This window comes from Ostrea edulis, chromosome 5 (assembly GCF_947568905.1).
Source record: "Ostrea edulis chromosome 5, xbOstEdul1.1, whole genome shotgun sequence".
NCBI lineage: Eukaryota > Metazoa > Mollusca > Bivalvia > Ostreida > Ostreidae > Ostrea > Ostrea edulis.
In genome coordinates this window covers 17581201-17594560 of record NC_079168.1, presented here as the reverse complement: position 1 = coordinate 17594560, position 13360 = coordinate 17581201, and the positions used below count along the sequence as shown (strand labels likewise).

General features: G+C 37.9%; 1 protein-coding gene across 2 annotated transcripts in view; it reads left to right on the top strand.

Moving 5' to 3' along the window:
* Positions 1-1099: 1099 nt before the first annotated feature.
* LOC125649541 (perlucin-like) overlaps positions 1100-13360 on the top strand; it is a 31346-nt gene continuing 19085 nt past the window's right edge. Inside the window, exons 1-4 of one of the 2 annotated variants that reach the window (XM_048877142.2) lie at positions 1100-1217; positions 8707-8792; positions 9023-9113; positions 9308-9521. In XM_048877142.2, coding sequence (XP_048733099.1) covers positions 1169-1217; positions 8707-8792; positions 9023-9113; positions 9308-9521 — 440 coding nt within the window. In that variant the 5' untranslated portion in view covers positions 1100-1168. The remainder of the gene's footprint in view (positions 1218-8706; positions 8793-9022; positions 9114-9307; positions 9522-13360) is intronic. The other variant, XM_048877143.2, reaches the window with a different exon arrangement.

Sequence of the window (13360 nt, the reverse complement as noted above, 5' to 3'; positions counted from 1 at the left end):
ATAAATATGGAAAGTTGACGATGGAGAAGCTGAAATCATCCCATGTTATTAAGTTGTATACAATTACATGTAAATAAAAATGTAACTTATGAATAACGTTGTGAATAATATATTCAATTTAAGTTGTAACAAGCACTTTGAATGGTTGATTGGCATGCATCAGTGTAATTTATATTGTATGAATTGGTTTGCTTCAGCCAAACCACATCCTGATTTTAAATACGTTAGTATAACGGTATCTTTCGCGTCACATTGATTTCAGATTAATAATAGGAGAAATACCTACTGTTACTTAATTCCTTTCTTATGTCTTTTAAAAATGAAATTATACGGAATGAACTTGCCGTTTTTGCTTATATCTATTTGATAGCCTGGATAAAAGTAGTTATAAAGCTTTTTATGCACAGCTTCGTTTCGCGGTTTATACACTGTTAACAGTTCCAAAGCAGGCTATATGCAAGGTGAAGATAACGAACAGTGATCAATCTCATAACTCCTACAAGCATAAGATTAATTGATAAAAACTAACTTCATTCCTTTATGAAACGAGTGAAAGTCATTTGGACTGGATGGGGCGCCTACATCACAGTTCAAATTACAGCAGAAAACGACAACATACATAAATGTTTCACCTCGTACGCAACATGTAGCATAAGACGAAGCTTGGATTCAAACAGATGACCTATCGATTGACAGCCTACTCTGTCAGGCAGCTGATCGTGCGCTCGTGAAACGCTTTTTAGTGGGTGCGTTTAACATCTACATGCAAGTCAAGCTCTTCAGACACCACAGAGTGTAATACACTAAATTTTGTTCTGGGCCAAGCTTACAGAAAATCAAAATGGTGTGCACCATTTATTGCTTCAGTGATCCATAGTGTTAGTTTGATCTACTTCAAGTCAGAATATTCCACATTCATTCCACGTAAAACAGATTGAATAAATTTACTGTTATTCATATTTTCTAAAAATACCGGCATTCAACACAAATTTAATATCTTTAACAATGAAATAAAACATATAAACTTCATAATTAAAACAAACTGCCAAGCATATAGATTGGTATTAAGATGGCTGACGATTATGCAAACTCAAGTGACACTGGAGTTGTTATCGTTGTTGACCCTGACTGAATTCATGTATGTTGGAGTGTAGTGTCTAAGTCTAACATGGGAAAAGGCGGCATCCTACTTCTTGCTTTCGTCCACACCGCTGTTGGTAAGTTAATGGAGGTATAATTAACTCGTACAACATTAACTCTCTATTTTGACTTTAACTTCAGTGTAATAATTAATTTCTTTTTTCTAATGGTCTATTGTGTACATGTATTTGTGTTTAGATGGTGACCTCAAGGTAAATCTGACTTAAAGCTATCACTCAAAGTTATAGACTAGGAAAGGTGTTGTAGTATTATATACACGACCTTCCTACTAACTCTTGTAGGTCAATCCTTTAGCTCGACCTTCAGAGAACTGGGCTGTCGTGCAAGAGGTCCCGTGTTCGATCTCCAGCAGTGACAACACAGTCTCTGTTACAGTATACATGTGAAACGATAGACGCAGTGTTTCTTTCTCCATGAATATTAAAATTCCATATATTACGTTGTTCTTGGTTAAAGTGTGTTACATAAGCGCCATAAAACTTCGATCACGTGTGTTAAGTTGTTGATACGTAAGTGAAACCTATTGTGTCTAACTTCAGTTGATTCAGTATTGGTGTCGGAAGTGCGTGAGTCTGCTCTGTTAGAAGCCCTTGCGCTATAAAATTATTCTAGTGTGTAATACATGCGTATATACACGTACATTGTATTGTCATTCTCCATAAATACATACATCTGTGTACTAAGTATAATTCTGTTATCTTGAACTGACCTGACATTTTGATTACGTTATAAACAATGTACAATATGTTCTAAAATCGTGTTGTGAGATTAATGTTTTATGTAATAAAGAAAGCGAAGCTTTGGATATATCATTCATATGTGTCTTCTACGTCATAATTTGCTTTGTACTTAGCGATGAATTTCTTCCTTCTGGCTCAGCCTGTACTGTGAACCCCAGGATCGGAGTTGCCTTAGTAAAGGGTTTTGATGTGTTTCAAAAATATTTTGCATGCGATACATGTAAAATGAAAGCTTGCAGGTTTTTTTTTCTTAAGTCGTAGCAAAAAAATATTTTCAAATACTCTTTTAATTTTCTTGGAATTTTAATTAGATATTCTGTTTCTTACTTTCATTTGAAAAACGAACTTGGGTAGTACAGTTTTGACTAACGTAACGATAAAAACTCATTTACTTTCATTTCCAATGTTTTTGTCTTTGATATCTGTATAAATTGTAATGATAGTCATCTCTTCATGAATGCGTTGCAGTTGTAAACAATACGCGTATGAATACAGATAAATAGAGTATGTGTAATGTAACTACTGAGTTTTCCAACAGAAATGAAAGTAGAATGTGAATATAAGAAATTAATTTCATTTTTGAAAATACATGAGGGAATGAACTGCAGCATCTCATACCGGCCTACTTTTTATGAAGCATCAGGCTTGAAGTATCGTAGTTCAGACCTTGATGGTGTTAGCACTTCATGAAAGTATGCCAGTGTGAAGCGGCGCAGTTCGTACCCGTGTTTTCAACAATGAAGAGCATTTCTTGTTATGGCGTTCCATAGTTTGTTCTCATCATATAGTCGTTACGGCCGTGGAAGTGGGAAGGTATGTCCGCCCAATGTGAGAAAATGATAGACCTGTGTGGTCGAGAGTTTTACCTGTGTTGTTGTGTGCATGCGTGTGTATGAGTGTAGATTTTACTTGCTATATTAGTGCTTATTTGCACATACTCTTGATCTTTCTTCAAAGAACGGTTTGCAGCGAGGGATTATTTCCATGCCATTATCACAAATTGTGACAATTGTCACCACGTGTATGAAGACAGACAACGACTTTTGTGTAAAGTCGGGTACACGTGTAATCGTCTGTAAATTCATATATTTTTTTGTTTTGTTGGTTATATTTTTGTTTTGTTTCTGTGTGCATGCGTGTGTATGAGTGTAGATGTTACTTGCTATATTAGTGAGCACGATAATAAACTTATTGGCACATACTCTTGATCTTTCTTCAAAGAACGGTTTGCAGCGAGGGATTATTTCCATGCCATTATCACAAATTGTGACAAATGGAGGCTCGTCCGGGATGGAAATATTTTGAATAACAACTTCCTTACGTTGATTAAACTGAGCTTTGAAAATGGAGAAAGAGAGAAATTAGTAGAAATTGGGTAGAAGTTAGGTTTGCAAGGAGATAAGTTGTTGGAATGTGTTAGAGAAAAAGAGAAAACTGAAAGAAAAATGGAAGAAGATAAACTGTTGAGAGAAGAGAGAGCAAGGAAAAGGGAGACAAAAAGAGATGAGAAGGAACTGGATTTGCAGATAATGCAATGTGAGCAAGAAGCGAGGAGAAAAGAAAGAGTTAAGCATGGAAATGCAAATGAAAGAATCAAACAATCAAATGTCATTGTTAGAGAAACAAATCCAGTTAGAGAGAGTTAAAGCAGAAGCGTTAGCATCTGTTCTGAGAAAGAAATCTTTGTTAAAGTCTGGGAGTCTAAGAATTGGGGCGTATAAGATCAATGCCTTTAAATCATTAAAAGACCTTTCGTGTTCATCGCGCCACTCAACCTTGTTTGGAATGCCTTTTTTAGTTAAGTCAGTCAAAGGACAAGCAACAACAGCAACATTGGGAACAAACTTACATGCACGTCGTCAAATGTTTCCTTAGCTTCGGCAGGCGGTACCTCTAAAGGAAAATCACTCTCGCTATCTGAATTCTCAAATGCGTCTTCCTCTATGACGGAGCAAGAACTTAGAACTTCACGAGTATCTATTTCTCGTTCGACGTATTTCTTCAAAAGGTTGGCGTGGAAAGTCTTGATTTTGCCCTGAACATCAACTTTGTAATCAACCTTACCAGATTTAGAAACAATGGTAAACGGACCTTTCCATTGCATGAGTAGTTTATTGTTGTCTGTAGGGAGGAGGATTAAGACCTTGTCGTGGACACTAAACGAACGTGACTTTGTTTTCCGATCGTAGTATTTCTTGTAGCGCTGACTGGACTTCTGTAATGACTTTTTTGCTAATTCACATGTTTCTTCTAAACGTTCTTTTAAGTCTAACACATACTGATAAGTGCTCTTGACCTCTGGATCCTTTAGTTCCTTTGTCCACATCTCTCGTAGTACTGACATCGGTCCACGAACTGTTTGTCCATATAATAATTCAAACAGGGAAAATCCCATGCTTTCTTGAGGAACTTCGCGATATGCGAACAGCAAAGGTGCTACATACCTGTCCCAATCCTTGGGTCTTTCAGCGGCCATACGTCTTAGCATTTGTTTGAGTGTTCCATTGAACTTCTCCACTAAACCATTGCAAGCGGGATTATATGGAGTTGTTGTTAGCTGTGCAATAGAAAGTAAACGACCTACCTCTTTCATCAGGTTAGATGTAAACTGGGTCCCCATATCTGATAGAATCTCCTTAGGAATACCAAGTCTAGTGAAGAATTCAAACAATGCCTCAGCAACACGTTCTGTCTCGATGCCCTTGAGTGCAACAGCTTCAGGATATCTAGTACTGTAATCAACCATGGTAAGTACATACCTGTTTCCACGATCGGTTGCTGGAAAAATGGGTCCAATCAAATCTACAGCAACTCGCTCGAATGGAGTATCGATGAGGGGCATGGACTCTAGCGCAACAGGATAAACCTTACCTTTTGGTACGGTTCGCTGACACACATCACAAGACATACAGTATCTTCCCACGTCTCCTTGTACTCCTGGCCAATAAAAATTCGACAACACTCTGCTGTCGTCTTTTTCACTCCCAAGTGACCAGACAATACACAATCGTGTGCAAGATTCATGACTGTAATACGATATGGTGATGGAACAACAAATTGTCTAAAGATTTTATTGCTACTCACCTTTGGAGACTGAAAATATCGGAAAAGCAAATTATCTTCCATGACAAACCAAGACACATTCTGTTGTCCTGTGAACTTTCGCGTACCAGTCCTTGCATACTCCCGATACTTATCTAGTGTAGCATCCTCTTTCTGTGCAACTCTCATATCATCTGCTGAGATCAAATTGTCAGTGATGCTCGTTACCTTCAGTGATTTATATTTCTCCTTTTCCTTCTGAATTTGACTTCTAGTCTGCACAGCTAAGCCTTTCACCATTTCCTGCGGATTTTTCCCACTACATCCTTATAATTCCTGCGATTGTCCCATTCTGGGTCAGGATTTGATGGATCTCTAGCGCCAATGTTACCTATGATTAAACCATAGACTGGATTGTTCATACATAGAGCTTTTACCTTACCTGATATGAGAGGTGTATGTACGTTAATGTATGCCTCTGGAACTTTCCGGACAGTTCCGTCAATGAGGACACATTCCACACTCCGTCCTGTCAGTTGATCTTGAGAAACGAGACTGTGTTTTACCACAACACCACTGCATCCACTATCTCGCAGAACCTCGACAGAATGATTGCCTACATGCCCATCTAAAACTGGCATATCATGACAAACCCGACAAGCTCCACCAATGACAGGTAATATATGTCCACAACGTAACGTTACTTGGTTGTCCTGTATGCAACAATCTCTTAACTTATCCGACAATATACACAAAGAACAAACATGTTTACCTGACTTAATGGATTGATTCCTTTGTTGATTCTCATCCTCAACATTTATTTTCGGGAGTTGTGCCTTTCCAGATCGGGAAGTCGTTTTAGAGGTTGCATCAGTAGTTAACACTGCCGCGCATTTGTTAGCGTTGGGATGATATCCTTTCTTTAACCTATCAAAACAATCCCTAGCTATGTGACCTGTACGTCCACATTCGTAACATTTTTTTTTCTTACCTGCACTTGGCAAAGATTTCTTCTGAACCTCTGCTGAAACTTATCTCACATCATCGGTCTCTACTCGATAATTTGTGCGGTCATAAGAAAATGAAAAAACACCGTGCGCTTCAATAAATTGTTCAGCTAAACACGTCATTTCTTTAATGTCTTTTGGATGACGTTCACGCAGAAAGGTAGCAAGTGTCTTGCTACAACTTGAAATGAATTGCTCGCGCAACATTAGATCTTTTAACCCTTCAAACGTAGGTGGGGATTTCGCGAGCTCCATCCACCTTGTTAAATAATTGTCTATGCGCGCGAGAAATTGAGGAGGATTCTCGCCCTTATCTAGCTTAGTACCTCTGAATTTCTCACGAAACCCTTCCTCAGATAATCTAAATCTCTGAAGCAATGAACATTTGAGCTTGTCATAATCAAATGCATCACCGGGCGACAAACGAGAATAAACCTCAAGAGAAGTACCTGTGAGCAATGCACTAAGGTTTACTGACCATGTATCCCTAGACCACTTAGCATTTCCTGCGAACCTTTCCAATCTTTGCAGATAAGCATCAATACAATCTCTTTGATCATTAATAGGAGGAAGCTTAGGCAACTTAGCACGACCTTGAACACCTGAGGCTATGGGGACACCTTCATGTTTAGAGTTAATTTCTAATAATAACGCTTCTGCTTTAACTCTAACTGGATTTGTTTCTCTAACAATGACATTTGAATGTTTGATTCTTTCATTTGCATTTCCATGCTTAACTCTTTTTCTTTTCTCCTCGCTTCTTGCTCACATTGCATTATCTGCAAATCCAGTTCCTTCTCTTCTCTTTTTGCCTCCCTTTCCCTTGCTCTCTCTTCTCTCAACAGTTTATCTTCTTTCATTTTTCTTTCAGTTTTCTCTTTTTCTCTAACATATTCCAACAACTTATCTCCTTGCAAACCTAACTTCTGCCCAATTTCTACTAATTTCTCTAACTCTTTCTCCATTTTCAAAGCTCAGTTTAATCAGCGTAAGGAAGTTGTTATTCAAAATATTTCCATCCCGGACGAGCCCCCAATTGTCACAATTTGTGATAATGGCATGGAAATAATCCCTCGCTGCAAACCGTTCTTTGAAGAAAGATCAAGAGTATGTGCCAACAAGTTTATTATCGTGCTCACTAATATAGCAAGTAACATCTACACTCATACACACGCATGCACACAACAACACGCATACACACAAAAACAAAACAAAAATATAACAAACAAAAAAAAAAAATATGAATTTACAGACGATTACACGTGTACCCGACTAAAGCTAAATGTTACGTTATGTTGCCTTATGTAAGAAAACCAGCAGACTTGTCTCTCGAATTCGAAATATGTTACACAGGATGGCGAAACAAAATACGTTGACTAAAGAGTTACCACACTTTACACAACAGTCGTTGGCTGTCTTCATACACGTGGTGACACTTTGTCCACCACTCGCTCAACGTTTCTGTAGCCGTGAACGTATTTCCTGTATTTCTATAGGTCGTTCTCCAACCAGGGTTGCAAATAACCACTCGCCCACTCGCAAATGCGAGTAATTTTATCTATGGGCGACAAAATCTTAAGGATCTTATCGCCCACATGGCGAGTAAAAATTTTGTCGGACTTTTCCGGAACCCGACCGGGGTTTGACTCTACTTTTAAATGCACTTTCGTTTTCACTATTTGCTACCGATAAAACGTTTTCTAGAGACAGACTGTTCATTGGATCAACGTCATAAGACGCGCGATTAGATTCACGATGTGGAAATTTATACAGGTTTCTCTCAGCTCAAAATTGTCAAGTCAGACTTGAGAAATAGATTAGGGCAAAATTCCTTAAACAACATCCTTGCTATTAAGTTTTTGTCAGATGGCATTAAATCATTTGATCCAAATAATGCCATAACACAGTTTCTTTTGACAAAGAATTGAAGATTGACAGAAAGAAGGAAAAAGAGTGTCCCTTTGAGTGTTGGAGAGGAATCAGAGTCTGAGAGAGATGATGTTATTGAGACAAAGAGTAATATAGATGAACAAACAGAGATGGAAGGAGAGTCTAGGAGTGAAATTGGGAATGAGAGTGAGACTGAAAGTGAATATGACATTGATAGTGAGGATGAAGAGATAGTATTTGAGAGATTGCAGGAATTGGAAATGGAAACTGAGTTCAATTAAATTAAAACATCATGTAAAAAGTTTTTTTTCTTCTTTGTTATTGCTTTCAACATTTCATTGAAAATGTGGGCCCCAAAATATCAATGTGGGCTAGTAAAACTTGTTAAGTTAGGAGCCCACATGGCCCCTGGATTTTTAAAATTATTTGCAACCCTGCCAACGCTGTTCAAATATCTCAGAACGCCATGTTATACATGTTGCGAGCACCTGCTCGAGCCATACAATAACACACACAGCTGGTCACCGCTGTCGAAATGCTCAAAATTGTGTTTTCACTTTCCACACAGGAACATCATTCGAACACCCCTACTAAATGTACATACAACGCAGGTCCAATAAACCACACAGGTAAAACTCTCGACCACACAGGTCTATCATTTTCTCACATTGGGCGGACACACCTTCCCACTTCCACGGCCTGGTCAGAACTAACACGTAAGCATTTACAAACCGGTCTGACAGCCGTGACCAACTATCCGTAACGACTATATGATGAGAACAAACTATGGAACGCCATAACAAGCATAATAAAACAAACTCAAATTGTGACAATATGTAAATGGAGTTTTTCTTTTAAAAATGTAGCTTTGACTTGTCCGAATGGTTGGACGGTGAATCAGAATTCTTGTTACCATGTCAGTCGCGATAGGGAGTCATGGGTGGAGGCCACGGTACGATACAAACTAAGATACTTTTTTTCTCTATTTTCCACGTTTCCTTTAAAAGTGATTATGAGATTGAAATTTCCCAACATAGTATAACTTTCTTTTCATTTTGCATTGGTTGTATCTATTTCTCAACAAAATAACGGGTGTAAATCTTTGAAACTATTTTCAACATTCACGAATACGTTCATTGTGTGAATGACATCCCTATGGTTATATATGTATTTTCTATACAGAGAATGTGTGAACTACACGGTGGTTACCTGGCTCATATTGAAACTGCAGAGGAGCAAACTTTTATGAAACAATTGCTTCAACGAGTAAACGGTAACTTTCAATCGCTTCATTTTTATGGAAAAACGGTCAATGAAATATTCATACATTTTGTTTCATATTTTCAAACAACAGAATTTGTTTATTATTCATACTTCACTCTTTTCCATTCCAACTATATCATTCATGGTTTATGGGAGACAACAACACCCCCAACCTCAGCATAACGATAAATCTGTAAATTCTAGATCACCAATATTGGTTGGGCGGTTCTGATTGGACAATAGAGGGTAAATGGATCTGGGAACCTAGAGGAGTAGCGTTCAACTTCACCAGCTGGTCACATGGCGAGCCTGACAACAGACACAACGAACAACATTGTCTTTTGCTGGACACACATTCCCATAACCAATGGTTTGATCATGACTGTAATGACGCTCGCCACTATATCTGTGAAAATTCGTAAGTGTCTCACAATATCAAACTTCCCATTAGTTTTGTTGTTATTTTCACAATCCCTTCTGTCTTATGAACCTCCATACTATGTACATGTATATAGAATATTTCCAGTAAGTGTACTTTTCTTAGACTTACTTTTTGTTCAGACATCACGTGGTTTAAGTTTATTTTTATCAAACTTAAAATTCTGACAAAAGTATGAAGTACGCTTCAAATATTTTTGTAAATGGTACAACAGAATTTTAGTTATTCAAAAATTATCAGTATTTCGAAATTTCAATGTGATGCAGCAAAATACCCGCATTCTTTTTGAATTGATATTTCTATGAACACACGAATAACATAGTTAAGAGTTTTAACTTTAATATGCGAGAAGTCAATATTCAGTGAGATCCACCGTTGTCTTTACACATTAAGATATTCGTGGATGTATACTGTCTACAAGATGTCTATGTAACTTTGATCCAGACTCATAATTATAGCTTTCCAGTCCATAATGTTACCTGTCTAATTTCTCTTCACGCGTTATTTCATCACCTGCCGCGCGTTTTCTATTGGAGCTAAGTCTGGTGAAGCGGCGCGCCATTTTATGGTGGTCACACAATTCTGTGTGAACCAGTCAACAAAATCATTACGCGTGTACAGAACTATTTCCAGGTGATCAGAGGACACACTTTAGAGTACGAATTATCTCTCTGTGAACCTCTCTCGGGTGTATTCTGCTGAGTGTGGTCTTAATTGCAGTCCTGTTGCAAAACAGCAGATCGTATATTATAAATACTTGAAAGCAACAACCCCTCCTTCAAAATGAATACAACAATCCCTCCTCCAAAATTCCAAAGTGCTTTGTAGCGGATTTACTTCAATTCACAAAAACAAGCAGCGTCAATCTCAGTTTATTCCTCCCTACATGTAGCTGTAGCTCTCTGAGCAGAGCAGAGAACTACTGACCCGGCCCTTATAAAAACCGACGATTTACGGCGCATAAAAACTTGCGCACGGATGAGATCTTATATCGCTGTATTCTTGCGTCTCATAAATTTAATATTAACAATCCCTAACATATTTTCCTCCTGTGCTTGTGTCCAAATATACCTCCAAATGTTTATTATAGCCCCATACGACCCGAAAACTCAGCTTCAAGCGATTTCGTTTGTTGACGTAGCCATGTTGTGTAGCGTGAATGCGCCATATTGTGGATTCGTTGTAAGCGCTTTTTTAAAATTCAAACGTTTACAACGAACCCGCATTATGGTGCATTCACGCTTATTGCAAAGTCGCATTAATTCCCCAATGTGAGATTATTAATGAATTCTTGGTTGGATAGAACGAATTCTACTTTTAAAGAATTCATTTTACCTGGCTCTGGTGAAACGCTAAAACTGTGTTTTACTGTATGATTTATACTCTCCATCGTCAACTTTCCATATGTATGTAGCAATATTCCACTATCACCTGTATATATGTATGGGTTCTCTTTCTCTCTCTCTCTCTCTCTCTCTCTCTCTCTCTCTCTCTCTCTCTCTAATTTCATCATTAGTAGAAAGTGCACTGTATACATATTATTATTTGGGATAAAATATCCTCGGATACTCCGGCATAATTCTCACCAATGGTGCCAGGGGCCCATTGGATTGAATGTATTTTATTATAATTATTATTTTATATAAGGCATATATATAATTTATATGAAAATACATAATATCACTATATGTATAATAACATATCTCAAATAGTTGTTACAAATATTTTTCGAAGTCATAGAAATATCCTATACAACGTTGATGTAGATATAGCAACAGTAGAATAACATAGAAATTACTCAAGGAATAATATATAAAGTATGTAGTCGTAAGTTGACCGTATAGTTATAATGATAAATATTTAAGGATAGTATATACTGGTCTCTTCACAGCAGTCAAGTTACATTAATTTACAAAGATGTTAAAAACATTTATGCTCTTCTGCATTTATATACTTCAATACTGATGTATGGAAACATAAAGATTTTTTAACATGATTATACATATAAAAGTAGTTTCACTTAAAGAATCTAATCTACATAACATTTTATGTTTGTATATTCTATAGGCTAAATAAGTAAATTTAAGGATTTGGTTTTATCATTTTGTTCTAGAAAAAATCCAACAACAATGTGTTTCCATTGAACTTTGAAGGATAGATAACTGCTAACAGTGTTCCATATATTTAAAACAATATCACACTCGTATGCATGTATGTTGTTTATATCTCTCAACTGATTCGGTACGCAAGAGCTTGTTCTGCATATGATCAGTGTTTAAATCGAGGCAGGGTACTGACAAACAAGCTGATGTTAGTAGGAATTTCAACAGTCTCGTTTAAAGTCAGCATTTCTAAAATTCTATGGTCGTTATACAATGACACAATTTGCTAACAGAACGTATGATTGGGTTAATTGCTGTCTGACGAATTTCATACCCATTGTTAGGCCGTTTTTGGCACACTGGTTGCTCCGTTTACATTATCAAAATATAAGGTATCAGCGGGTGTGACTGGTCGACAGGGGATGTTTACACCTCCTAGGCACCTGATCCCACCTCTGATGTGTCCGGGGGTCCATGTTTGCCCAACTCTTTATTTTGTAATCATGATAGGAGTTATGAGATTGATCACTGTTTGTTATCTTCACCTATCACTGATCGTAAAAGATAAAAACACATAGTACAATTGTATACTTATAAGTATTCATTTTAAGACATGAGACATATCTAATACATGATTGATTGATGACTCAAAAATGATGTAAACGCTGGATAAATAATCAAAGTATCACAAGCAATAATGATTATTACAGTCATTAACAGTTCAAGGTCACCCAAGATCAATAGCTGGTGTGTCCCCACGAGCACCAATGGCTGCCCGATAAAGCCTTCCCATGGGCGAAATTACAAGTCTCTAAAACTGTCTGTGGATGTTGTCCCACTCTAACTGCAAAGTTTGTGCCAGTTGTTGCAGAGTCTGAGGTAGGGCGGATGCGCCTATTCAGTTTGTCCCATTCGATAGGGTTCAAATCTGGTAATTTGGATGGTCAAGGAAGAAGCTGGATATTGCGTCTTTGCAGAACATCACGTGTTAAATGTACAGTATGTGGTATGACGTTGCTACATGTATGTTGTCATACTGCTCCAGGATGCTGCAATATTGGAACCACGTGTGGCTGTATGACTTCATCAATATACCGTGGAGCCGTCAAAGTACCCTGTACGTGAACCAATGCTGTCCTGACTGTGTAGGATATTGCTGTCCACAGCATGACACTATCCCTTCCAAATTGGTCAGCCTCTTGGATGCAATTTTGCGCAAAACGTACAATTTGGCACTTCGAGCCTTCCATCAGGCCTATGCTGTAAAAATCGAGATTCATCGCTGAACCAAACTGTCCGCCAGCATTGCCGTGGCCATACTCTTCAAGTCTGAGACCATTGATTGTATAATGTTTAACGTCCCTCTCGATAAGTTTTCACTCATATGGAGACGTCACCATTGCCAGCGAGTCTTTTCCGGCGATGTTGCACAGTCCGAACTCTATTCCCAGCATTCCTTGGTAGATTGCGAACAGTCTGATCTGATATTCTGTGAATCGCATCTGATGTAGATGACGCGGTTGTGAATCGTTGACGAAGATGACGCAGTTGGATGCAGTAATCCTACGTTGTCACGCGTGGTCTAATGCTTTATGAGAATCGTTTGTTGAACCAGCATTGATATCTGCTCCAAAGGCGAGATATTGGGCAAAATTGAAATCTCTTGCAACTGCAAATTATGGCACACCTGCTTCCAGACGTCCACTTGCGTTATTG